The 23,869-nt window shown below is 54.9% G+C and overlaps 2 protein-coding genes across 2 annotated transcripts in view; one reads left to right on the top strand and one right to left on the bottom strand.

The window, feature by feature from the left end:
• Positions 1-18,979, top strand: part of BCKDHA (branched chain keto acid dehydrogenase E1 subunit alpha) — a 30,817-nt gene extending 11,838 nt beyond the window's left edge. The window contains exons 2-9 of the mRNA XM_003915580.4: positions 2,038-2,217; positions 2,322-2,408; positions 8,062-8,170; positions 13,162-13,323; positions 16,133-16,339; positions 16,598-16,739; positions 16,966-17,137; positions 18,416-18,979. Of these exons, the coding sequence (XP_003915629.2) occupies positions 2,038-2,217; positions 2,322-2,408; positions 8,062-8,170; positions 13,162-13,323; positions 16,133-16,339; positions 16,598-16,739; positions 16,966-17,137; positions 18,416-18,586 (1,230 nt within the window). The 3' untranslated portion in view covers positions 18,587-18,979. The remainder of the gene's footprint in view (positions 1-2,037; positions 2,218-2,321; positions 2,409-8,061; positions 8,171-13,161; positions 13,324-16,132; positions 16,340-16,597; positions 16,740-16,965; positions 17,138-18,415) is intronic.
• A 357-nt stretch (positions 18,980-19,336) lies between these two features.
• Positions 19,337-22,299, bottom strand: B3GNT8 (UDP-GlcNAc:betaGal beta-1,3-N-acetylglucosaminyltransferase 8). Its single transcript, XM_009194568.4, has 2 exons — positions 21,272-22,299; positions 19,337-20,798 (listed from the first exon to the last, which is right to left on the bottom strand). Exon 2 carries the CDS (start codon positions 20,764-20,766, stop codon positions 19,573-19,575), a length of 1,194 nt encoding a protein of 397 aa, XP_009192832.2. The 5' UTR covers positions 20,767-20,798; positions 21,272-22,299; the 3' UTR covers positions 19,337-19,572.
• Positions 22,300-23,869: the final 1,570 nt, after the last annotated feature.

Here is a 23,869-nt window from a genome sequence, read left to right as displayed (position 1 = left end):
GTTTGAGACAGCATCTTGCTCTGTTGCCCAGGCTGGAGTGCAGTGGTGTGATCAAGGCTTACTGCAACCTCCACCTCCTGGGCTCAAGCGAGTCTTCCACCTTAGCTTTCCAAGCAGCTGGAACTACAGGTGTATGTTACCATGCCCGGATAATGTTTAAAATTTTTTGTAGAGATACTATCTCAGGCCGGTCTTGAACTCCTGGGCTCAAGTAATCGTTGAGCCCAAAGTGTTGGGATTACAGATGTGAGCCACCTTGCCAGGCACTGAGCTCCTTCTGTCTTCCATGAAGGATACACTGTTTCTCGCCTTTTGTCTTTTTTTGTGTGTATGTCGCAGGGTCTCTGTTGCCCAGGCTGGGATGTGGTGGTGTGATCTGGGCTTACTGCAACCTCTGCCTCCCAGATTCAAGTGATTCTCCTGCCTCAACCTCTTGAGTAGTTGGGATTACAGGTGTGCGCAAGCCCGCCCAGCTAATTTTTGTATTATTGGTAGACGTGGGGTTTCACCGTGTTGACCAGGCTGGTCTCGGCCTCTTGAAGTGTTAGGGTTACAGGCGTGAGCCACTGTGCCTGGCCACTTTCGTCTTTTGCATGTTCTGATCCCCTTGCCTGGAATGCGCTTTCGCTGCCTCCTGGTTATCCCTCAGGTTTCAGCTCTAACATCACTTCCCCAGGGAAGCCTTACCCTCCCTCTCTTCTGCTGTAGGATAATATGAACCACTGTCATCGTTACTTGTTCAGCGTCCGCCCTCCCTGTTAGGCAGCAAGGACAGATATCTTGCCTGTCTTAGGTCCCCAGAACCCAGCACACGGCTTGGAACATGTCAGGTGCTCCAACATTTGTTGAATGAGTCAGTCTGGGCTCGCAGAGGGAGCTGGGACCAGAGTAGAGTGGACACTGAAGCGTGTGTAGCAGTTTGCCAGGCAATAGGGAAAGAGACCTTCTCGTGAAGCAAGCAGAGATGAGAGGGAGAAATGAGAATAGCTAAGATTGTTTTGAGCATTTGTTATGTGACTTACAGATACTTTGCTGAACATTTTATTCACATGATCTTGTTGAAGCCTCTCATTTCCATGAGGGGTTCTCAATTTTTATAGACAAGGAAGAGGACACATGAAGAGGGAAGTTACTTTGCCATATCACCCACTAAGGGATTTTTTTTTTTTTTTCTTTTGAGATGGAGTCTCACTGTCATCAGGCTAGAGTGCTGTGGCGCAATCTCGGCTCACTGCAACCCCCCGCCTCCCGGGTTCAAGTGATTCTCCTGCCTCAGCCTCCTGAGTAGCTGGGACTACAGGCATGTGCCACCACATCCGGCTAATTTTTCTATTTTTAGTGGGTACAGGGTTTCGCCATGTTGGCCATGTTGATCTCGAACTCCTGACCTCAAGTGATTCGCCTGCCTTGGCCTCCCAAAGCCAGTAAGGGATTTGAAGCTAGGCAGTCTGACTCTTAAAAGCTCAAAGACTTAAGCTCTGTCCTGAGTAGCTTCGCTGGTGTATGGTATAGGGGTCAGAAGAGAGCCTGTCTGGATGCCTAGAGGGCATCCTGCAGTGGGCATGTGTGTCTGTGATCACAGTGGGAGAGAGAGAGGAGGGGGCATCTGTGGCCAGAATGGGGAGGCCTTGAATACCAGGATGAAGAGTTTGGGCCTATGATAATGAGAATAGAAGTAGCTGCCAGTATGAAGAGTTTGGGCCTATGGTAATGAGAATAGTAATAGGTACCAGTTCTTGACTTTCCGGCCACTTTATTGAGTCATTTAATCTCACAACAGTTCTATGGGATAGGTGTTACTGTTTTCATCCCGGTTTTTCAGATGGGGAAACTGAGACACAGAAGTTGTAGTCAGTTGCCCAAGGTGTCGCAGTGAGAAAGTACTGGAGTTGGGCCTCAGACCCTGCGAGTCAGGCCCCAGAGTTCACTGGGGCCATGTGCTCAACTACCATGCCGCCTGCCTGCCGCCGGGGTTGAGCCAGCTGAAACCTGGGTGCTGCTTCTAATGTGGGTGTTCTCCTTTGCTCTCTCCCCCAGCACCCGCACAGGCAGCAGCAGCAGTTCTCATCTCTGGATGACAAGCCCCAGTTCCCAGGGGCCTCGGCTGAGTTTATAGACAAGTTGGAATTCATCCAGCCCAATGTTATCTCTGGAATCCCCATCTACCGTGTCATGGACCGGCAAGGCCAGATCATCAACCCCAGCGAGGACCCCCATGTGAGAGGCGACCTTCCCCACTTCCCATGCCCCCCATGCCCAGGCCCCTTGCCTGTCTCCTCTCTGGTCCCAACCGCCCCACGTCTGTCTGCCTCCACCCACAGCTGCCAAAGGAGAAGGTGCTGAAGCTCTACAAGAGCATGACACTGCTTAACACCATGGACCGCATCCTCTATGAGTCTCAGCGGCAGGTGCGTGGGGACAGGCCTGGGGGCAGGGGGCTGGAATTACCTGAGGTCCCCTACCTGTGTTTGGGCCAAAGGATGGCTCTCAAGGAGGAGAGATTCTTTTTTGGGGGGGTTCCATAGAGTTCGGAGGGTTCTCTCGGGACTCTGGAGGAAAAGTGTGAGAGCAGTCCTGCCCTAGGGCAGAAGGATGGACCTGATCACTAAAAACACCTACTGTGTGCCTGGCTGGGCGCTTGCCTGTGTGGGGAGAGGGCAGGGAGAAGGCCTGACAGCCCTTCCTCTTGGAAATACACGGTCCTGAGAAACAGGGTGGGTCCCCAGTGCTTCCTGGAGTGCTCCAGGGGACCACCCAAGGCCCATGTGGAATGTGCTATGATCCCCTGATAAATCCTAGTATCAGGGGACAAGGATCCAGTCAAGCCAGTGTCAACAAAGAGGGAAGTTATTGACTCCAATTACCATACCTCCAGAGGGTCCTCTTTTGGGGCACAGCTGGATCCAGGGGGCTCAAAAGCTGTCATTAGACCTTCTCTCGCTCTGTTCTCCTTTGCCTTGGCTTTCTTCCTCTCCAGGTGGTGGTAGGCTCTGGCAGCTCCTGGCTCATGCAGAGTAGGTAGGCAGAGAGAAAGGGTGTAGGGTACAGGCTCTGAAGCAAGTCTGTAAGACTGAAGTCCTAGTGCTGCCCCTTTCTAGCTCTGTGGTCTTGGGAAAGTTGTTTAAAACTTCAGTGCTTCAGTTTTCTATTTTATTTTATTTTATTTTTAAAATTGTATTTATTTCTTATTTTATTTATTTTATTTTATTTTGTTTATTTTTATTTATTTTATTTTATTTTTTGAGACAGAGTCTAGCTGTGTTGCCCAGGCTGGAGTGCAGTGGCACGATCTTGGCTCACTGCAACCCCTGCCTCCTGGATTAAAGCCATTCTCCCGCCTCAGCCTCTTGAGTAGCTGGCACCCACCACCACACCCGGCTAATTTTTGTATTTTTAGTAGAGATGGGGTTTTGCCATGTTGGCCAGGCTGGCCTCAAACTCCTGACCTCAGGTGATCTGCCTCCCTCAGCCTTCCAAAGTACTGGGATTACAGGCATAAGCCACTGCACCTGGCCTAGTTTATTTTGTTTATTTCATTTTGTTTTATTAGTTTATACGGGGGTCTCACTCTGTCTCCCAGACTGTTGTGTGGTGGTGCACTTGTAGCTCACTGTAGCCGTGACCTCCTGGTCTCAAGCGATCCTCCTGCCTTGGCCTCCCTAACAGCTGAAACTATAGGCATGGACCACCATCCCCAGCTAATGTTTTTAATTTTTTGTAGAGATGGGATCTTGCGTTGTTGCCCAGGCTGGTCTTGAACTCCTGGGCTCAAGTGAGCCTCCCACCTTGGCACCTCCCAAAGTGCCATTGCGCCCAGCCAGTGCTTTGGTTTTCTTATCTGCACCTGCCTCATGAGGTTGGCATGAGGGTTGATGGTGGAATATGTAATGGCCTTAGGAACAGCAAAACTGGCATTTAGCTACCACTTAATATTAGCTTCTTCTTATTTACGATGATCCTATCCATCTTGCAATTATTATCCTTTCCACTTAGCAGTGGAAAGAGAATCGTCTTTGACAGTTCAGCACAAGGCCCAGAGCTGGCACTCATTGGCCAAGCTTTGGTCATAGACCCTGTCATGAACCAATAACTGTGACTGATTGGCCAAGCCCAGGCTATGTGCCCCGCCAGGAACTGAGGGAGAAGAGGAGTAGAGTCCATCTCCCAGGCCACAGAGATGGAAGGTGGGGCTGAGGGTTCCTCTGAGAAAAGTGGGAAGCTTGTTGGGCAGGCAGGCCCTTGGATGTCCACCATTCTCATGGGGTCAGGACCTCTCCAGGGCTTGGGGGGTCAGGACCTCTGCCAGGCTTGGGAATTTGCATTTGTGTCAAGTGCCCAGGTGACCCTGTTGTGGGCACTGCGTGGATTCGGGCAGGCAGCCCACTCCCAGACTTTCTCATTCACAGGAATCCTATGCATGGGTTCGCCGAGTTAGGGTAGTGTCTTCACTCTGCCCAGAAACTTCCCTGGGCGTCCAGCGGCCACAGGAGCAAGTCCAGCCCTTCCTGGCCACCCTGCCTGCCTGTTCTCCTGTGGCTTGGTGCTCTCTGCTCCTCTCTCCACAGCCGCAGTGCCAGGCCACACCACCCCTGCACGCATAGGCTCCCTCCTGCCCCGCTGTGAGTTACACACACGGGCTTTGGAATCCAGTGGGCTTGGGTCCAGTCACACCTGTGACTTCGGACAGGTGATTTTTCTTGTCTTTGCCTCAGTTTCCTCATTGTTTTAAAGAATGAGGCTAACGATAGAACCACCCTAAAGGGCAGGGGTAGAAATTCTGTGAGACACAGCAAGTAGGGTTCGTGCCTATTGGCTGACACAGAGGAAGCTCTCAGTAAGGTCACCTCACCTGTCATCGTGCGGCCTGCTTCTGTTAGGACGGTGTTCAGCTGTGAGTTACAGACCTCTTTCCCACTCCAAAAACAAAACAAAACAAAACAAAAAACGAAACAAAACAAAAACACACACACACACACACACACACAAAACCCCAAACCCTAACAAATAAAAACAAAAGTAGTAGCCTATACAGACGAGTAATTTCTTCTTTTGAATGAAAGAAACCTGGGCCGGGCCCAGTGGCTCATAGTAATCCCAGCATTTTGGGAGGCCAAGGTGGGTGGATCACCTGAGGTCAGGAGTTTGAGATCAGCCTGGCCAACATGGCAAAACCCCATCTTTACTAAAAACACATAAAATAGCCTGGCATGGTGGTGCATGCTTGTAGTCCCAGCTACTCAGGAGGCTGAGGTGGGACAATCACTTAAGCCTGGGAGGCAGAGGTTGCAGTGAGCCAAGATCACACCACTGTATTCCGGCCTGGGCTAAAGAGTGAGCCTTTGTCTCAAAAAAAAAAAAAAAAAAAATCTGGAAACAGGTGGTCTGGGGCAGGTCTGGTGGCACCATGATGTCATTGGAGTCATTGGACACCCAGTTTTCTTTCATTGCTTAGATCTGCCACTCATAGCATTGGCTTCTACCTTCTCTGAGGTCCCTTCATGAGCCAAAATGGTTGCTGAAGCTCTCTCCATCACATCTCATTCTAGGCAGGAAGTAGAGGGAAGGTGGAAGGCCAGACATGGCACATCCCAGCTATCACACCCCACTACCTTTTTAGAGCTTTCTGGGTAGTCCCACCTAGTAACATCTGCATACATTTCATGGGCCACTCCTAGCTGCAGGGGAGACAGAAATGTATTAATAATCCTTTAGTCCAGGCAGTTGCTGCCTGCGGGAGATTGAGACCTCTGTTAACAGAGGAGGGGAATAGGATACTGGGAAGGCAATCACGAGCCTCTGCCAGTAGCCCGGAGTCCTGATCCTCAGGGGGCTGGTCGCAGGCTCCTCCCCACGCTAACCTGGACAGTCCTGCCAGGCCCTCAGTACTCAGCACCGCCCACTCACTTGGCACTGGAATGTGCATTAACTTTTAATTGGCTCCCCACTTGGAAGAAAGCACACATTCATCAGTTTCCCCCACAGCAACGGGAAAGCCAGGCCTGGGAACACACGGGGGAGGGCACTGCCCAACCATGAGGTGCACTGACCCCGGGGTGTCCCTAAGGTGCTGTCCAGGCTGCCTTTGTTGTGCTTTACACGTGGCCCTGTGTGATCTCATGTGCATCCGTATGCCAGGGCTGCCCAGAGCCCTGTCCAGACTGCTTGTCAGAGCCCTGCTTGGCTTCTCGCCCTGGATGTCCCACAGCAAACTAATCCTGTCTGAACTTGACCTCGACATCTTCCTCCCAGGCGTGCTCCTTTGCCTCATCTAGTCTGTTTCTCAGTGAAGGGCACCACCATCCACCCGCTCGCCCACACCAGAAACCTCATCTCATGCCTGTCTCCTCCCTTCCCTTGCTATCCCTTTCTCCCCTCTCATTCCCTCTGTAGATATTTCTTTTTTTTTTTTTTTTATTTTCGAGACGGAGTTTTGCTCTTGTTGCCCAGGCTGGAGTGCAATGGCACAATCTCGGCTCACTGCCTCCCTGGTTCAAGCAAGTCTCCTGTCTCAGCCTCCTGAGTAGCTGGGATTACAGGCATGCCCCAGCACACCTGGCTAATTTTGTATTTTTAGTGGAGATGGGGTTTCTCCATGTTGGTCAGGCTGGTCTCAAACTCCCAACCTCAGGTGATCTGCCTGCCTCGGCCTCCCAAAACGCTAGGATTATAGGTATGAGCTACCGCACCAAGCTATAGATACTTCTTTTCTTTTATGTTATTTTTATTTATTTATTTAGAGACGGAATCTCTCTCTTTCGCCCAGGCTGGAGTGCAGTGGCGCAATCTCGGCTCACTGCAACCTCCACCTCCCAGGTTCAAGAGATTCTCCTGCCTCAGTCACCCAAATAGCTGGGATTACAGGCGCCCATCACCACATCCGGCTAATTTTTGTATTTTTAGTAGAGATGGGGTTTCACCCTGTTGGCCAGGCTAGTCTTGAACTCCTGACCTCAAGTGATCCACCTGCCGTGGCCTCCCAAAGTACTAGGATTATAGGCGTGAACCACCACGCCTAGCCTGTCTGTAGATACTTCCTTAGGAACTGCTCAGCTGCTCAGCAGCACACTCTGGGACCCAGCCCCATCCTCTCTCTGCTTCACTGTTGTTGGTGAGCTGGTCTTCGTGCTCTGCTTGTGACCTTGTGTTCTCAGCGTGGCTGCTGCATGTCCAGGCTTCTTGACTGTCTGCAAGGCAGGAAGAAGTTGGGAGTGGATGGGGCTGGCACCAGCAGCAGTGGTCTCTTCTATCCAGAAAGCAAAAGCAGATTTCCACCGAAATCTCTGGCTAAAACTGTGTCGCACGGCCACCTCTGGCTGCAAGGGAGGCCAGTAACCTGAGCGCGTGTCTTTTCGAGGCTCAGGATAGGGGATTTGGGAGAAGGAAGCTGGGCACTGATGTGGCCAGCTGACAGGGTCTGCTGCCCCCTAGCACAGCCAACTCAGCTGCCTCAGACACATCCACCTGCTCCTCTCCCACCTCCCCCTGCTACCAAGCTGGGCCTCTGTCCCCTGTCTCCTGGCTCGCTGCAGTCAGCCTTGATGGTTCCATCCATTTCCCTCACTGCAGCCTGAGAGCAATTCTAAAACACAGGTCTGACCACATTGCTCCCTTGAGAAGACCTGCTGGCAGGTTACCACCATTCTCAGAGTAAAATCAATGTATCGTTCCCTTTGTTATCTGGGTGCCACCTTCCTCTCCCTCATCTTTCCCCACCCCTACCACTATACGTCCCAGCCCTTTGGTCCTCACGGTCTATCATTCCCTCTGCCTGGATCCTCCACCCACCCCATCTTTGTTCATTGGTCCTTGCTGATGCCCTTCCGTGGTGGAAAAGGTGCTTCCTTTGGGCTCCTATCACAGCACCTCGATCCCTCTGGCAGTTCTAAGCAGTCTGGCAGCATCTCCATAAAGGCAGGAACCCTAGCATGGCCTGGCCCAGGACTGGCCTTCAGGCAGGCTGCAAATTCACGGAGGTGTCAGAAGCTGGGTAGGGTTTGGATGGCTCTCTGTCATTGCCCAGCATAACCAAGTGTGGGCCCCCGGTCCTCCCTCCACCCCCAGGGCCGGATCTCCTTCTACATGACCAACTATGGCGAGGAGGGCACGCACGTGGGGAGTGCCGCCGCCCTGGACAACACAGACCTGGTGTTTGGCCAGTACCGGGAGGCAGGTACGTCTGTCTGTGGTTTGGCCCTGTGGTCCCCATTGAGGTGTACAAGTTAGTCTTTCTGAGTGTTCTTCCAGGAGCAGCACAGTGCCAGGAAGGTCTAAGGAGCTGGAAGAAGAGCTTTCCAAGCAAGAAAGAGACAAGCCAGGGTCAGGACTCTGGAGGGGGCGGTCTTCCCACTCTGAAGGCTGGAAAGTGTAGTGGCTCAGGGTCTGTGCTCTTAACCCTTTGTTACCAGTTGTCAGGTTTCGGGCACATCACTTCCCTTCTCTGAGCCTCAGTTTTCTAATCTCCAGAAGAGGGATTATGATGGTATCTGCATCCAAGGGTCGCTGGGAGGATGCAGTGAGGTCGGCGCTCGCTGTGGGTGTGGTCTCTGCTGGAGACCCTGTCTGCCTGGTGCAGGGATCCTCTGGCCCCTCCTCAGGTGCTGTATCCTTCAGGGAGCAGGAGCAGGTGGAAGAACCTTGACGGACCTGAGTGCGGTGCAAGATCAGAGGGGCCCGGCAGGCCCGGATGAGTGAAAGGAAGGAAGGGTCAAAGACCAGGAATGAAGAAAATCATTGAGCAGGAATGAGTGCCTGGGAGCGAAGGAGTGAGCCCAGGGAGCAGTGAGTAGGGTGTTCCAGGGAGCTTGTTGGTGTGGGGCCCTGCAAGGGGACTACCCTCTGAGTGTCAGCGAGCACTGGTAGGGCTAGGAAGGCACATCTTAACCCTTTGTCTTAGACGCTGCACAGCCTGGGGCAAGTTGCTTAACTGCCCGGTGCCTCTGTTTCCTCATTCATAAGGGGGATAGTAGCCCTTCCCAAGACAGCTGTTGAGGGGAGTCTTGGGGCAGTTGGCACAGTGCCCTCAGCACAGAGTGAGCGCTCGGGGCAGGGGTTGGTGTCATGATTGGGGCCTCACCCTGGGACCGCCCTTCCGCCAGGCCAGACCACGTGGCTGTCCAGAACCCCCATGGACCAGTGTGACTTGCAGCCTGCTCCTGGACTGTCTACTGCTCACAGCTGGACCAGGCCCCTGGCCCCACATGCTCTAGGAGGGCAAATGCCCTGTGATGTTTGTCAGGTTGAGTGTCATCCATGCGGAAAATGAGATTTCCAGACGCTGGGCAGCAAGCTGGGGCCCCACCAGCTGTGCTGAGCACTGCACCTGTTTTTGCTGAAGGGGTCTCTTTTGTGAGGGCACCAGGCAGGACTGAGCAAGCCTCATGGGAATCATGGGAGCCGCTGAGCTCTCCACACGGGAGAGAGTGACTGTCCAGCACTGAGGGTCAGCAGAAGTGTCTGGGCAGCTGCAAATGGGACTCGTGCAGAGGTAGCATGGTGCAGGCTAAGGAGTTGAGTCAGACCCACTCTAGGCTTCACTTGGCAGGCTGCTTGCCTTGGTGACGCTTCTGTCATCTGTGAAGTGAGAAGAGTGGTCTTCATCATGATAGGTAGCGTTTCCCTGGGCTCTTGACACCAGAGTGCTGTTCTTTTATTCTTCTCGTTTATTTTTATTTTATTTTTTTTGAGATGGAGTCTTGCTCTGTCGCCCAGGCTGGAGTGCAGTGGTGTGATCTCGGCTCACTCTGGGCGAGCTCTGCCTCCTGGGTTCATGCCATTCTCCTGCCTCAGCCTCCCGAGTAGCTGGGACTACAGGCACCTGCCACCACACCTGGCTAACTTTTTTGTAATTTTAGTAGAGATGGAGTTTCACTGTGTTAGCCAGGATGGTCTCGATCTCCTGACCTCGTGATCCGCCCTGCTTGGCCTCCCAAAGTGCTGGGATTACAGGCATGAGCCACTGTGCCTGGCGGTTTTTTTTTTTTTTTGAGGTGGAGTCTCACTCTGTCACCCAGGCTGGAGTGCCATGGCGCAGTCTTGGCTCACTGCAGCCTCTTGTCTCCCAGGTTCAGGTGATTCTTCTGTCTCAGCCTCCTGAGTAGCTGGAATTACAGGCATGCACCACCATGCCTGGCTAATTTTTGTATTTTCAGTAGAGACGGGGTTTCACCACGTTGGTCAGGCTGGTTTCAAACTCCTAACCTCGAGTGATTCATTTGCCTTGGCCTCCCAGAGTGCTGGGGATTACAGGCGTTAGCCACCACGCCCAGCCAGCCAAGGTGCTGTTATAAGTGCTCTTTAGCCTTGGAGATTGTCATTTCCCCTCACCACACTGCAGAGCAAGGGCACACTGGGTGAGGTTAGGGCAGGCCCCGATGGTGTTGCCTCATTGAGGCACCTCCCGCATCCATGTGAGGCAGGAGAGGCAGGCATTACCGTCAACTCTAAAAGCCAGGTAAGAACCTGAGTCAACAGAGGTGAGGTCACAGGCTCAGGCCATGTTCTCCTAAGGAGTGGAGCCAAGTCCTTGCATGGCTGTCTGACCCAGAGATAGCTCTCGCTGTTTCCCACCCTTGGCTGTCCTCCCAGAGCTATACATGGTGTGTCAGTGGTGGCACCGGCAGGGAGTGGCACCCAGTGAAAAGGAGTGTTAAGAGGAAGCAGGTGTGGTGGCTCACGCCTGTAATCCCAGCACTTTGGGTTGCCGAGGTGAGAGGATTGCTTGAGCCCAGGAGTTTGATACCAGCCTAGGCAACATGGCGAGACCCCCATCGCTGAAAAATTCAAAAATTAGCCAGGCATGGTGGTGCACACCTGTAGTCCCAGCTACTCAGGAGGCTGAGTGGGAGGATTGCTTGAGCCCGGGAGTTCAAGACTGCAGTGATCTATGCTTCCACCACCGAACTCCAGTTTGGGTGACAGAGTGAGATCCTGTCTCTGAGACCAATAAGAAAAGAGGTGGCAGGTGTCAAGCAAGAGCAGCAGTTCCCACTGGACTTGGAGTTTCCTGGTGCAAATCAGCCTGTGAGTCTGTATTTTCTTTTTCTTTGAGACGGGGTCTCACTCTGTCACCCAGGTTGAAGTGCAGTGGCATGATCTCGGCTCATGCAACCTCTGCCTCTTAGGATCAAGTGATCCTCCCACCTCAGCCTCCTGAATAGCTGGGACCACAGGTGCACACCACCACACCTGGCTAATTGTTTTTTTTTTAATTTATTTTTGGTAGAGATGGGGTTTCACCGTGTTGCCCAGGCTGGTCTCAAACTCCTGAGCTCAAGTGATCCACCTGCCTCACCCTTCCAAAGTGCTGGGATTACAGGCATGAGCCACTGCACCTGGCAAGTTTGTACTTTTAGCACCTTCCCTGCCCCTACCCAGTCCTTCTCATGTGGGTGGACCCAGTACCACATTCTGAGAAAGCCTGATTCCAAGATCCTGTATCAGTGCCTTGGACCTTCTTTGGCCCTCTACAAGGCCTTTCTTTCCCTCTTTAACCAGAGCAACTCCTGTTTCCATCTGTTACATATGCACCACAGCCACATGTTATGTGGATTTGTGTTATGTCCATTCAAAAGCATATGTCAGAAAATACCAATAAACCTGTATTAAAGTTGAATGTTGAAGTAATGCTAATCACCCTCAACTGTAACTAAAATATTAACAAGTGGGCCGGGCGCGGTGGCCCATGTCTGTAATTGCAGCACTTTGGGAGGCTGAGGCGGGTGGATCACCTGAGGTCGGGAGTTTGAGACCAGCCTGACCAACATGGAGAAACCCTTTCTCTACTGAAAATACAAAAATTAGCTGGTTGTGGTGGCGCATGCCTGTAATCCCAGCTACTCAGGAGGCTGTGGCAGGAGAATCGCTTGAACCTGGGAGGCAGAAGTTGCAGTGAGCCAAGATTGTGCCATTGCATTCCGGGCAACAAGAACAAAACTCCATCTCAAAAAAAAAAAAAAAAAAAAGCCAGGTGTAGTGGTGCACACCTGGAATCCCAGCTATTTGGGAGACTGAGGCACAAGAATTGCTTGAACTAGAAGGCGGAGGTTGCAGTGAGCTCAGGTTGCACTACTGCACTCCAGCCTGGGTGGCCGAGCCAGACTCTGTCTCAAAAACAAAACAACAAAAAAAAAACGGTAACTGCTGTGTGTAATGTGATCACCATTAAATTTGTATCTAAAGACGGGGTTCTGCAGTAAAGAAAGGGTTTGGAAAGCACTGTACTAGAGAGCTCCCTCTGAATAATGTTCCTGGTCTGAGTGCTTGCAGCATTGATCCACAGTGCTGCCCCTAAGGTGTGGATGTGAAGATTGTCCCACTATCCAGGTGGGGCAAAGAGCTTGTCCGAGGGCAATCCCAAACCCCCTTCTGTCTTCTAACTCAGGAGGAAGGGCCGCCTTCACCTGGAGCGGTTCCCTTTGATGGGCAGGTGGGTGTTCACCAGAGGTTTTGTTTGAAGAAAGGGTTTTACTGCCATATGTGGGTTAGAGTACTTCTTCTGTAGTCCAGAAGTTGTAAATTAGTGGTCTATGCTGTTATTTGGTTCATAATGATGATGTTTTTCTTTTTTTTTTTTCGAGACAGGGTCTTGCTTTGTAGCTCGGATTGGAGTGCAGTGGCACAATCTCAGCTGCCTGCAGCCTTGAACTTCTGGGCTGAAGCAGTCCTCTGTCTCAGCCTCCCAAGTAGCTGGAACCACAGGCGCACATCACCATGCCTGGCCAATGTTTTGAATTTTTTTTTTTTTTTTTTGTAGAAGCAAGGCCTCACTTATGTTGCCCAGGCTGGTCTCCAACCCCTGGGCTGAAGCGATCCTTCAACGTCAGTCTCCCAAAGTGCTGGGATTACAGGCATGAGCCACCATGCCTGGCCATAGTGATGATTTATGGTTAGAATATTTCTTAAAGGTAATTGAATTATTTGAAAGCACTTAAAGACCAGACAGTGTCTCACTAAGAGGAAGAAAGAAAAAGGCTAGATTTCTGCTTTCTTTTGAAAAATCAGATTGGCCTTGCTGGGCAGTCAGTCAGTCTGAACATCAGTCTCCCTCTTAAAAACAAGCCCGAGCTTTCCTGTCTGTCTGCTGGCATGCTGCGGGTCACCCACGGGGCCGATCTGACCCCCTGCACTGCCCACTCAGCTAACCATTGCCTCCTCCCCTCCTAGGTGTGCTGATGTATCGCGACTACCCCCTGGAACTATTCATGGCCCAGTGCTATGGCAACATCAGTGACTTGGGCAAGGGGCGCCAGATGCCTGTCCACTACGGCTGCAAGGAACGCCACTTCGTCACTATCTCCTCTCCACTGGCCACACAGATCCCTCAGGGTGAGGATGCATGCCCTGGACCTTGCACACATGCAGACCAGTGTCACACCCCGGTCCAGGCCTCAGCTCTTCTGCCTCCCTTCTGGGTGGAATTCTGGGTTGGTGACACCACCAGAGCCCTGGTCTGTGCTCCAGACTTATTACTATTTTCTTCTTTTTTGAGACGGAGTCTTGCTGTGTTGCCCAGGCTAGAGGGCAGTGGTGCAATTGCAGCTCACTGCAGCCTCCTTCTCCCGGATTCAAGCAATTCTCCTGCCTCAGCCTCCCAAGTAGCTGAGACTATAGGTGTGCACCACCACGCCCAGCTAAGTTTTGTATTTTTAATAGAGACGGGGTTTCACCGTGTTGGCCGGGCTGGTCTCAAACACCTTGCCTCAGCTAGTGCTAGGATTACATGCATGATTCACTGTGCCCAGCCCACTTTTTTTTTTTTTTTTGTCTGAGACAGGGTTTCACTCTCGTCAGCAAGGTTGGAGTGCAATGGTGTGATCTCGGCTCACTGTAACCTCCACCTTCCAGGCTCAAGTGATTCTCCTGCCTTTATCTCCTGAGTAGCTGGGATTATGGGCATATGCCACTGCACCTGGCTAATTTTTTGTATTTTTTGTAGAGATAAGGTTTCACCGTGTTGGCCAGGCTGGTCTTGAACCTGAGCTCAAGTGACCTGCCTGCCTTGGCCTGTCAAAGTGCTGGGATTACAGATGTGAGCCACTGCACCCGGCCTGTGTTCCAGACTTGGAATGCACCTCTTGTCTGGGACCCTTCAGAAGAGGGCTCTGTTGCTGTCCCCACCCCATTCAGGGGCCTGAAGCCTGTGCGACCACACTCTGGATTTCCCAACCACATGCCCACTGCATTTGTCTGCTCACAAACACAGCCAACATGTGCACGAGGTTCCACTGTGCCGGTGCTTCACATTCATCGTCCAATAGGACCCTCATTGTGGCCATGGGGACAGAGGTTATTATTTGCTCTTGTTCCTGTTTTTGAGAGCAGGAGGCCCATGTTTTGTGTGTGAGAGAGTGAGAGCAAACGAGTGGGAAAAAAAAGTGCAGGAAGCCTGGCTAACATGGCAAAGCCCTGTCCCTACTAAACATACACAAATTAGCTTGGTGTGGTGATGCACACCTGTGATCCTAGCTACTTGGGAGGCTGAAGCAGGAGGATCGCTTGAACCTGGGAGGCAGAGGTTGCAGTGAGCTGAGATTGTGCCGTTGCACTCTAGCCAAAGTGAGATCCTGTCTCAAAAAAAAAAAAAAAAAAAAAGGAAATTGAAGTCAAAGAGGGAAGTCACTCGCTAACGGTCATATGGCACAGAGGGAGAGGAGCAGGGACTCAAGTCATGGACTGTGTACCTCCAGAGCCTGGGTTCTTGGCCCTGACCTTTGTCTGCCTCAGTCCTTAGAGTCAAGCAAGCTTCCCCAAAGCTTACTGTAGGTGCCCTGAAGCCCCTTCCCTTATAAGAGGCTTGTTTGGGAAGCAAACCCACCAGGTGCCAGGCCTGCACCCTCATAGCGTGGAGAACAAGGAATCGGAGCCCCTTCCTGCCCTCTGGGGCCTGTAGCCTGATCTAGGGTTGGTCTGGGCTCTGGCTTCTTTGCCCTAGGGCAGCTAAGATGCATGAGTTTGTGTCTCTCCAGGCCTCAGCACTGTGCCCGGCACAGTAGAAGGCTCCACACCCCTTAGCTCATAGTGTTCTTCTGTTGGGAAACAAGAAGCAGTTTGAGCCTTTTAGGTGGGACGTGGGCAGGGAAGCTTTCTCAGACGAGGAGGCATTTAGGGGGCATTTGAACTAAAGGTAATAGGGTTTCCACAAGGCTGGCACCTGCCCCTAACCTTCCCTCTGGGTCCCTGCTAAGTCACTTCAAATGTAAGAAGTTCCTGCCGTGTGCCGGTGCCACTCCAAGTACAGGGAACAAAAGCAACGCAAACCTCAGCCTTCCAGGTGCTGCCATCGTGGTGGGGGAGATGGACAGTAACAAAGATGGAGAGGGAATGCCTGGAGTATATGAGGGTGGGGGTTCTGTAGGGAGCAGCCAAGCCAGTGGGGCGTGGTACACCGTGGGGGTAGCTGGGGGCCGTCACTAGAGTGACACTGAAGTATGGACCAGAGGAAGTGAGGGAGGGAGCTGTGTGGTGTCTTGAGGCAGGTGTGAGCCTGGTGTGTTTGAGGAGCAGGGAGGAGCCCAGAGGGGCAGGTGTGGAGTGAGCGGGTATGGGGTGAGCAGGTGTGGGGTGGTTGGAGGTAAAGTCCAGAGGTGGTGGGAGGGGTGCAGATGGTGCAGGTTGGGTGGGGCCTCAAGGCCTTTGCCTTTTGCAGGGATGTTGACTTTTACTTACACTGGGACAGGAGCCGTGGGTGGGGAGGAGTCTGCTCCTCCTTGGCCTGGCTCACCTCTTCATGGAATCCGCAGGCCTCCCTGTAGGTAACAGATTGGGCAGTGTGTGAAGGGCTAGTAAGGAGGCTGCTCGGTAACTTGGGCTTGACAAGGGTGGTGCTGAGGAGGAGGTGAGAGGGGTCAGGTTCTGAAGGTGGAGCAGATGTGGGGAATGGTGGGAAGTCTTGTTGGAGATGATGCTGGAGTCTTCAGCCTGAGCAGTTGGAAGGGTGGAGCTGCTCTCAGCTGAGCAGGAGGAGACCTGGATGGGCAGATGCTGGGGGCCTCAGGAGCTCAGGTGTTTTCTTTCCCCTTGAAACCTGGTGACCGCTGGCCTGAGCCTCAGAGCCCTGGGTCGTGTGAGGGTGAATGAGTGTGAGTGAGTGCGTGTAAGTCTTCGCCCCTGCTCACCACCCTTTCATCCCCTGCAGCGGTGGGGGCAGCCTACGCAGCCAAGCGGGCCAATGCCAACAGGGTCGTCATCTGTTACTTCGGTGAGGGGGCAGCCAGCGAGGGGGATGCCCACGCCGGCTTCAACTTCGCGGCCACACTTGAGTGCCCCATCATCTTCTTCTGCCGGAACAATGGCTACGCCATCTCCACGCCCACCTCCGAGCAGTATCGCGGCGATGGCATCGGTATGGACTCTACTGGCTGCTCCCCACCCCGCCGGGATCATCTCCTTCCCTCCCCCATCCCCTCACCTTCCTGCCACCCCTGCCCTCCTTCCTGGTCCTTCCTGTGTCCTGTGGTGTCTGGCACTTGGTCAGCCACAGGAGTCGAGGTCCTGAGCACTCAGCCTTGCTCTCTCTGTCCTCTCCCTGCTCATCCCCTTGGCCTCGTGCATGTTCCTCATCTCAGCCCTGGCCTGACCTGCCTTCTCTGTGTCCCCACAGCGGCACGAGGCCCCGGGTATGGCATCATGTCAATCCGTGTGGATGGTAATGATGTGTTTGCTGTGTACAACGCCACAAAGGAGGCCCGACGGCGCGCTGTGGCAGAGAACCAGCCCTTCCTCATCGAGGCCATGACCTACAGGTACCCGCCGCTCCCCCATCAGCACCCCCACAGCGCTGACAGCCACTGTAGCATCTTCCTCATATCGATCACTGTCTCCAAAACATGGCCTTATCACCTGATGTTGCATTTCCCCTTGCCTTGATTCCGTTTCCACTCCTCCTTCCCTAGTCCATCCCCCATCCTCCCTCCTGACCCCCACTCCAGGGAGCCCCACACTGACCTGGGGCCTTTTGCCCCTATGCAGGATCGGGCACCACAGCACCAGTGACGACAGTTCGGCGTACCGCTCGGTGGACGAAGTCAATTACTGGGACAAGCAGGACCACCCCATCTCCCGGCTGCGGCACTACCTGCTGAGCCAAGGCTGGTGGGATGAGGAGCAGGAGAAGGCCTGGAGGAAGCAGTCCCGCAAGAAGGTGAGGGCACCCTGCCCGGGAGGGTGTGCTGGGGGCTGCTGTGGCCTGCAGAGCTCAGGAAGGATTTGCGGGACACTGAACTGGGAGGCTCAGGGATAACCCCAGTGATGTCTCAGATGTGGCCTGTGGAGCCAGGCTGCTGGGGCCATGTGTGTCCTGGCTCTGTGTCCTCGGCACATTGCCCTCCACTTCCTTGTCTTTGAAGGGGGATGCTGGTGGTGCCCATTTCAGAAACTGGTTTGAGGCTGGGCCTGGTAGCTCATGCCTGTAATCCCAGCACTTTGGGAGGCCGAGGTGGCAGATCACTTGAGGTCAGGAGCTCGAGAACAGCCTGGCCAACATGGTCAAATCCTGTCTCTACTAAAAATACAAAAATTAGGGCTGGGCGCGGTGGCTCATGTGTTTAATCTCAGCACTTTGGGAGGCCAAGGCGGACGGATCACCTGAAATTAGGAGTCTGAGACCAGCCTGGCCAAGATGGTGAAACCTTAAAAATACAAAAATGAGCCGGGCATGGTGGCGGGTGCCTGTAATCCCAGCTACTTGGGAGGCTGAGGCAGGAGAATTGCTTGAACCTGGGAAGCAGAGGTTGCAGTTAGCTGAAATCGTACCATTGCACTCCAACCTGGGCAACAACAGTGAGACTCCATCTCAAAAAAAAAAAAAAAGAAAAAAAAGCCAGGTGTGGTGATGCGCACCTGTAGTCCCAGCTACTGGGGAAGGTGAAGCAGGAGAATCACTTGAACCTGGGAGGCGGAACTTGCAGTGATCCGAGATGGCGCCACTGCACTCCAGCCTGGGCAACAGAGTGAGACTATCTCTTAAAAAAAAAAAAAAGAAGAAGAAGCAGCTGGTTTGAGGAGTAGGTGGCGAACCGTGTGCAGTGTACGTGCCCTGCCCAGAATCAGTGTGCCACCCTCCCTGGCCTGGTCATTAGGAGCCAGGAGCCTTGCAACCCAGCGGTGAGGGCAGCACCCAGCATAGGGCAGCACTGTGCGTCCAATCCCTGCCTTTCTCTGTGCCTCAGTTTCCTCATTGCTCAGCTGCCTACCTCTTAGGGCTGCTGAAAGTCTTAAATGAATCCACACACTTGCATAGCACCTGATCCCTGCTAGGATTTGGGGTTTTTCGTTACACCTCTGCTAGGATGATCATTTCCATTGTCCAGGTGGGAACACAAAGGCTTGGAGTGGTTAACTCCTTGCCGAGGCCCCGCAGGAGGAGGCAGGGCCCTGCATGGGAGGCCGGCTGCCTGCCCACTGCCCCATGTCCCCACAGGTGATGGAGGCCTTTGAGCAGGCAGAGCGGAAGCCCAAACCCAACCCCAACCTGCTCTTCTCAGATGTGTATCAGGAGATGCCCGCCCAGCTCCGCAAGCAGCAGGAGTCCCTGGCCCGCCACCTGCAGACCTACGGGGAGCACTACCCACTGGAGCACTTTGATAAGTGAGGCCTGCTCAGCCCACCCCCACCCGCCTTCAGCTACCCCGAGAGGTAGCCCACTCTAAGGGGAGCAGGGGGACCTGGCAGCACACTACCCTCTTTCCCAGTCAGCTCCCTCTAAAACACTCGGCGGCCCGGGCGGCTGCCGCTCTTCACCCCTGCTCCTCCAGGCTGTTACATTGTCGGGGGATAGTATCTGCTGCAGTTGCTGGGGCTCCGTCAGCCCTCTTTTCAGCTGTTGTTACAGTGCCTTCTCCCAGGGGCTGGGTGAGGGGGTGTACAGGACTAGAAGCCCCTCTGGGTATGGGGTGGACATGGCAGGTCAGCCTGTGGAACTTGCGCAGGTGCGAGTGGCCAGCAGAGGTCACAAATAAACTGCATCTCTGCGCCTGGCTCTCTACCACCTCTGGTCTCTACCACCTCTGGAGTTTGGGGGTGATTTGAGGCCACCCCCAGCTTCTCCACCTTAGATAAATAAGGTCAAGGCCCTTGAGATACCTACTTCCCCCGGAAGCTTTCGCAAGCTGGAAGGTTAGCTCCAGCAGACAGGATGGGGGTGGGGGGATCCTCCAGAGATGGTCTCCTGCTCTCTCACAGAATGGGGCAAGCCTGCTGTCCAGCAGAGTAACAGGGAGCCCAGCAGAGCTAGCCCTGCCCAGCAAGGGTGCAGGGGAGCGTCCAGGATGAAGGTCAGGGTGTGGCCAAGCCCTGCTCCCCACCACTCCAGGGCCCCACAGTGAAAAAACAACCCCAGGCCTCAGAGTGGGGAGTGCATGTTTTTCAAAAACAAAAGTAGGCAAAAACAGCTCACCAGCCCATCTTTCCTGCCCAGGCCCCTGGCTGGGGAGGCCAAGGAGTGGCTTAAGTTGTCCAGCTTCTAAGCCCTCCTCCCTCCCATCAAGACCTGGAAGGAGGGGCTGAGCCAGGGGCAGGCCCCAGAGGCCCAGGCCAGGGCCCGGGCCAGGTCAGCACCTCTGCCCTCCCCACCGAGAGTCAGCACTGGAGCCTTGGGTCTTGCAGTTGCTTCCAGAGCCGAATGCTGGCCTGAGGGCCCAGGGGCCGTACTAGCAGCAGGTTGCGGAAAGCGCAGTGGTCCGCAGTGCGGTCTGCTGGCCAGGCTGTGAGGAAGCCTGGGTGGGCCTGGGGCACCAGGCCCAGGGCTCGGATGCAAAGGCCAGTGTAGACGTCCTCAATGGGGAAGGGTGCCACACGGGCTGCCGCCCGCAGTAGCCAGGGTGCCAGGCGCCCGGCAATGACGTAGCCACCCCCGCTTGCATAGGCTGGGTAGCCACCTTTGAAGAAGGACTCGGGCACGTAAAAGGGTCCTCCTGGCTTCCGGAGAGGCATGGCCTGCGTAAAGACCTCACCCAGGTAGAGGTTTCGGGCCGAGGCAGGTGGCAGGGCCCGCAGGTGAGCCAGCAGGGCAGGGGTGTGCACAAAGGCATCATCCTGGGCTCGCAAGACAAAACTCACGGCGGGGCAGTGGCGGCCCAGCCAGGCCAGCAGCAGCAGGTCTTTGAGCGTCTGGTTGAATGGGACGTCGAGGAAGTCCCAGAGCAGCAGGTCACTGTAGCGACGGCTCTCCCAGGCCACTAGTGAGTCTAGGTCAGGCCCTGCCTCACCCACCGGAGACCCTAGCAGGAAGAGCAGCCGGATCCCTGGAGCTGGACTGCCCCACGTCTCCCTCACGGCCTGTCGTTCTGCAAAGCGCCCTGGTTCTGACTTGACGGCCAACAGCAGGTAGGGGACATCAGTATCCGAGCAGCTGGAGACTTGGCCGCCACCACCTCCAGGCAGCCACTGTGGGAAGCTCCGGCAGGCTGCTGACAGCAGGAAACGGCGGAGGTCCTTGGGGTAGGAGGTGAAGTCAGGGATCTCGGCGGCAGCGGCTGCCCCCCAAGCCTGGCAGCCCCCCGTTTCAGTGCTGTCCCCACTGGGCAGGGACCCCAGCCGCCACTGCTGCTGGTTCCAGTAAGCGAAGGGCAGCGGGCCAGTCTGGCCTAGGCGGGCGGAGAGGTTGGCAGGTAGGGTGGGCTCAGGATTGGCTGGTGTGGGGCCTGGCGGGGTGCCCCGAGGGCTGGGGTAGGCCTTGCTGAGCCGGGACTCGGATGTCCACTCGATGTACACTTTGAGGCCCAGGAGTGTGAGCAGTGCTGACAGGCAGAGAAGGCACTTGGGGCAGCGCATGACCTGGCCCAGGGAAGGGGCGGCCGCGGGAGCTACAAGGGAGCCACAGGGGAGCCACGGAGGCCATTGGGGTGTGGGGATGGGCCTCCAGAGAGGGCCCAGCCAGGCCCCAGGCAGACAGCTTCACAATCTCCCATAGTCCCTGCCAACCCCCATAACAGCTTCTCTCAGTCCCAGATCCTAAACAGCTCCCCTGACCCAGGGACCCCGTTGGTCCTTATTCCTAGACCTAGGAATCCCCCATTCCAATCCCATTCCAGCACCCTGTTCTTCCCACTCCGTCCAAATGTTTCCACCTTCCTAAGAGCCCAAAGGTCTACCTCTTCCCTGTCTCCATCCAGGACAAGGGACCCTGCCGCCTATCTCCTCCCTCTCCCTCCATTTATCGCCCTCACCAGGAAATCAGGAGCACGATTCCTAGCTCCCTGGGGTTAGAAACCCAGCCTGCCTCCCGCAACATCCCCACCCCAGGGACAGGGGAACCAGGGATCCCACGCCTTTTTACCTCTGGCTCTGGCTCCCACCAGCTCCGGGTGCTGGCCTCAGGTCAGGCCTCCCTCAGCTCCCTCTGATCTGCCTGCCCCAGCCCCTGCGTTGTCGACCGGCCAGGCCCAGCCCTGCCCAGCCAGTCCAGAGGGGCGGGGAGGGGAGCGGAGCGGGAGCAGGGAGGGCCCCAGGGGCCGGGGCGGGGCTGAGGCAGAAGGGAGGGAGGGAGGGAGGGAGGAGGGCAGGAGGCCGACCTGAGAGATGGAGCTCTGGCGTGTTAGGGCTGGTTTCTGGTAAGACAGCTGGGAAGGGTGCAGGGGGCAGCCACAGAAACAAGACGGGGGCGTTGCGAGGCCTAGGAGGGGAGAACCAGGGCCTGGGGAGGGAGGGGGTACCAGGGAGGGTGAGACTGAGGGCTGGGCCTGGGCTGGGGAGTGTCAGAGTGACCAGGGTGAGGCAGGGTCCCACTGAGGCAGAGTTGGGGAGGCTGAGAGGCTGGCACCCGGCGGCACCCATGGCCAGGAGGCGGCAGTGAATGTGCTGAGTGGGAAGGGATCGGCGGGCCCGCCAGAGAGAGGGATGTTTGTTGTAGCTGCCCAGTCAGGGTGGTGGGGGGAAGGGGCTGGTGAGGAGGAGGAGAGACAGAGACATTGTGGAGAGGGAAGGGACGGCCCGGGAGCAGAGAGAGGAGAACTGGGGTGAGACAGGCGATGGAGAGAGCTGAGGGGGAGAGAGAGAAGACAGGAAAAGTGGGAAGGTGGCCAGGAGGGAGAGGGGGAGGGAAATGGAGATCCGAGAAAGATAAGGGGTTGCGGAAGCCCTGTGGGGTGCTCACTGGGGAAAGAGAGGTTGAGAGAGGCAGATGGAGGGCAGAGGGGAGGGACTCAGGCTTCTGAGCCAGACCCGGGGAGTGAGTGGCGGAGAGGGAGCCAAGGGGAAGAACAGGAGAGGAAAAGATTGGAGCTTCAAGGGCAATAGAGGGTGACAGGGTGGGGCCCACAGGGAACCGGGAGCTAAGCTGACCCCCTGTACCTCCTCCATCCTAAGCTGACCCCTGTACCTCCTCCACCCGGGCTGCCTGCCAGCAGGGTGGGAATCCGTTCCTACCTTACCCCCAACCTCCAGCCCTGGAGCCAGCCTCGCCCTGGGCCCCGCCCCTCCCCCAGGGGCGCTGTGACTCTGGGAACACTCACATCCAGCTCCCTGGGGCAGGAGAGGGTGTCTGCCTGTGTTTGCGTCCCTGCCCTCCAGAGGTCCCTGCTGTTGGTACTGCATCAGCTCTCTGAAGACCTCCCAAGACATGGGGTGGGACTAAGGGGCTCCCACTAAGCCTGGGCTGACCCCTTCACTCCACCCTCGTTTTGGGGCAGTCCTGTCCCCATCATGGCAGGAACCCAGTCTGTCAGCAGCAGCAGTTGATCTGTCCAGCCCTGATTTCCTCCCCCCAAGTTTGAATAATGGAGCCTGTGGGAACAGCTGGAGGAAGAGAGTGGGGAGGAAGTGGTGAATGTTAATGGAATAATAGCTGGAGTGGGAAATGACAGCTAGGGGCTGGGGGCAGGAGCCTGAGCACCTCTTGAGGGAGTCTGCAAGTTCACTCTACCCTGGGGCTGGGAGAGAGGGACTCCAGACCCCTGAGCTCATCTAGCTTCTGGGGGCAGGGGGTGCTGCTCTTCCTGGAAGCATTAGGAAGCTTCGGAGAGTGCCTTTCTTTTTGCCTTTGCCGTGTGCCTCAGTCTGGGTCCAATCAGGAGAGAGAAACCACACAGGAATGGGAATAGGGAAAGTTCAATATACAGAATGATTAACTCTACCATGGGATTGGCCAGTAAGGGGTGCCTTCTTGGGGAACATGGTTGGAGGGTGAACATGCTGGTGGAACATGATCATTCCAATCCAACACTTCCATCTCCCCAAGCCTTGGGACTCCCCTCATCCATCTTACGCTAGGGCAGTTCTGGTCTCTCTGCCTCATTAACTTTAGGCCACTATTGGATCCAAGTTCCGGTTAGGTACCCAAGCAAGCTATTAGAACCATGTCCAGCTGCACAAGGTAACCCATGAAATCCAGAAGCTCTAGAAGGCACACTCATGCCAGTAAATTTGGCCTGAGCTAGTGTTACATCCACCCTCATTGGTGTCACATCCTTAAAATCCACTTCTGCATGCATTCCCCAAGTTTCTGACTCTATATTATTTGCGAAGTCTTGTCATTCTCATCGTGTAAAAGCTGGCACCTGTCCACCTGGAGCAAGCTGATTTGACCCTAGGTATTTATGGGTCTAGAGGCAGCAAGGAGCGCTTGTGGTGAGTCTTAAGAAGAAAGGGGGCTGGGCGCGGTGGCTCAAGCCTGTAATCCCAGCACTTTGGGAGGCCGAGATGGGCGGATCACAAGGTCAGGAGATCAAGACCATCCTGGCTAACACGGTGAAACCCCGTCTCTACTAAAAAATACAAAAAAAAAAAAATCTAGCCGGGCGAGGCGGCAGGCGCCTGTAGTCCCAGCTACTCGGGAGGCTGAGGCAGAATGGCTAAACCTGGGAGGCGGAGCTTGCAGTGAGCTGAGATCCGGCCACTGCACTCCAGCCTGGGCGACAGAGGGAGACTCCGCCTCAAA

This window comes from Papio anubis, chromosome 20 (assembly GCF_008728515.1).
Source record: "Papio anubis isolate 15944 chromosome 20, Panubis1.0, whole genome shotgun sequence".
Lineage (NCBI taxonomy): Eukaryota > Metazoa > Chordata > Mammalia > Primates > Cercopithecidae > Papio > Papio anubis.
This window is presented reverse-complemented; position numbering and strand designations above follow the sequence as displayed.

Bases quoted from the DNA above. Each gene is read 5' to 3' on its own strand.
- B3GNT8 (XM_009194568.4), bottom strand. From the start codon at position 20,766: ATGCGCTGCCCCAAGTGCCTTCTCTGCCTGTCAGCACTGCTCACACTC.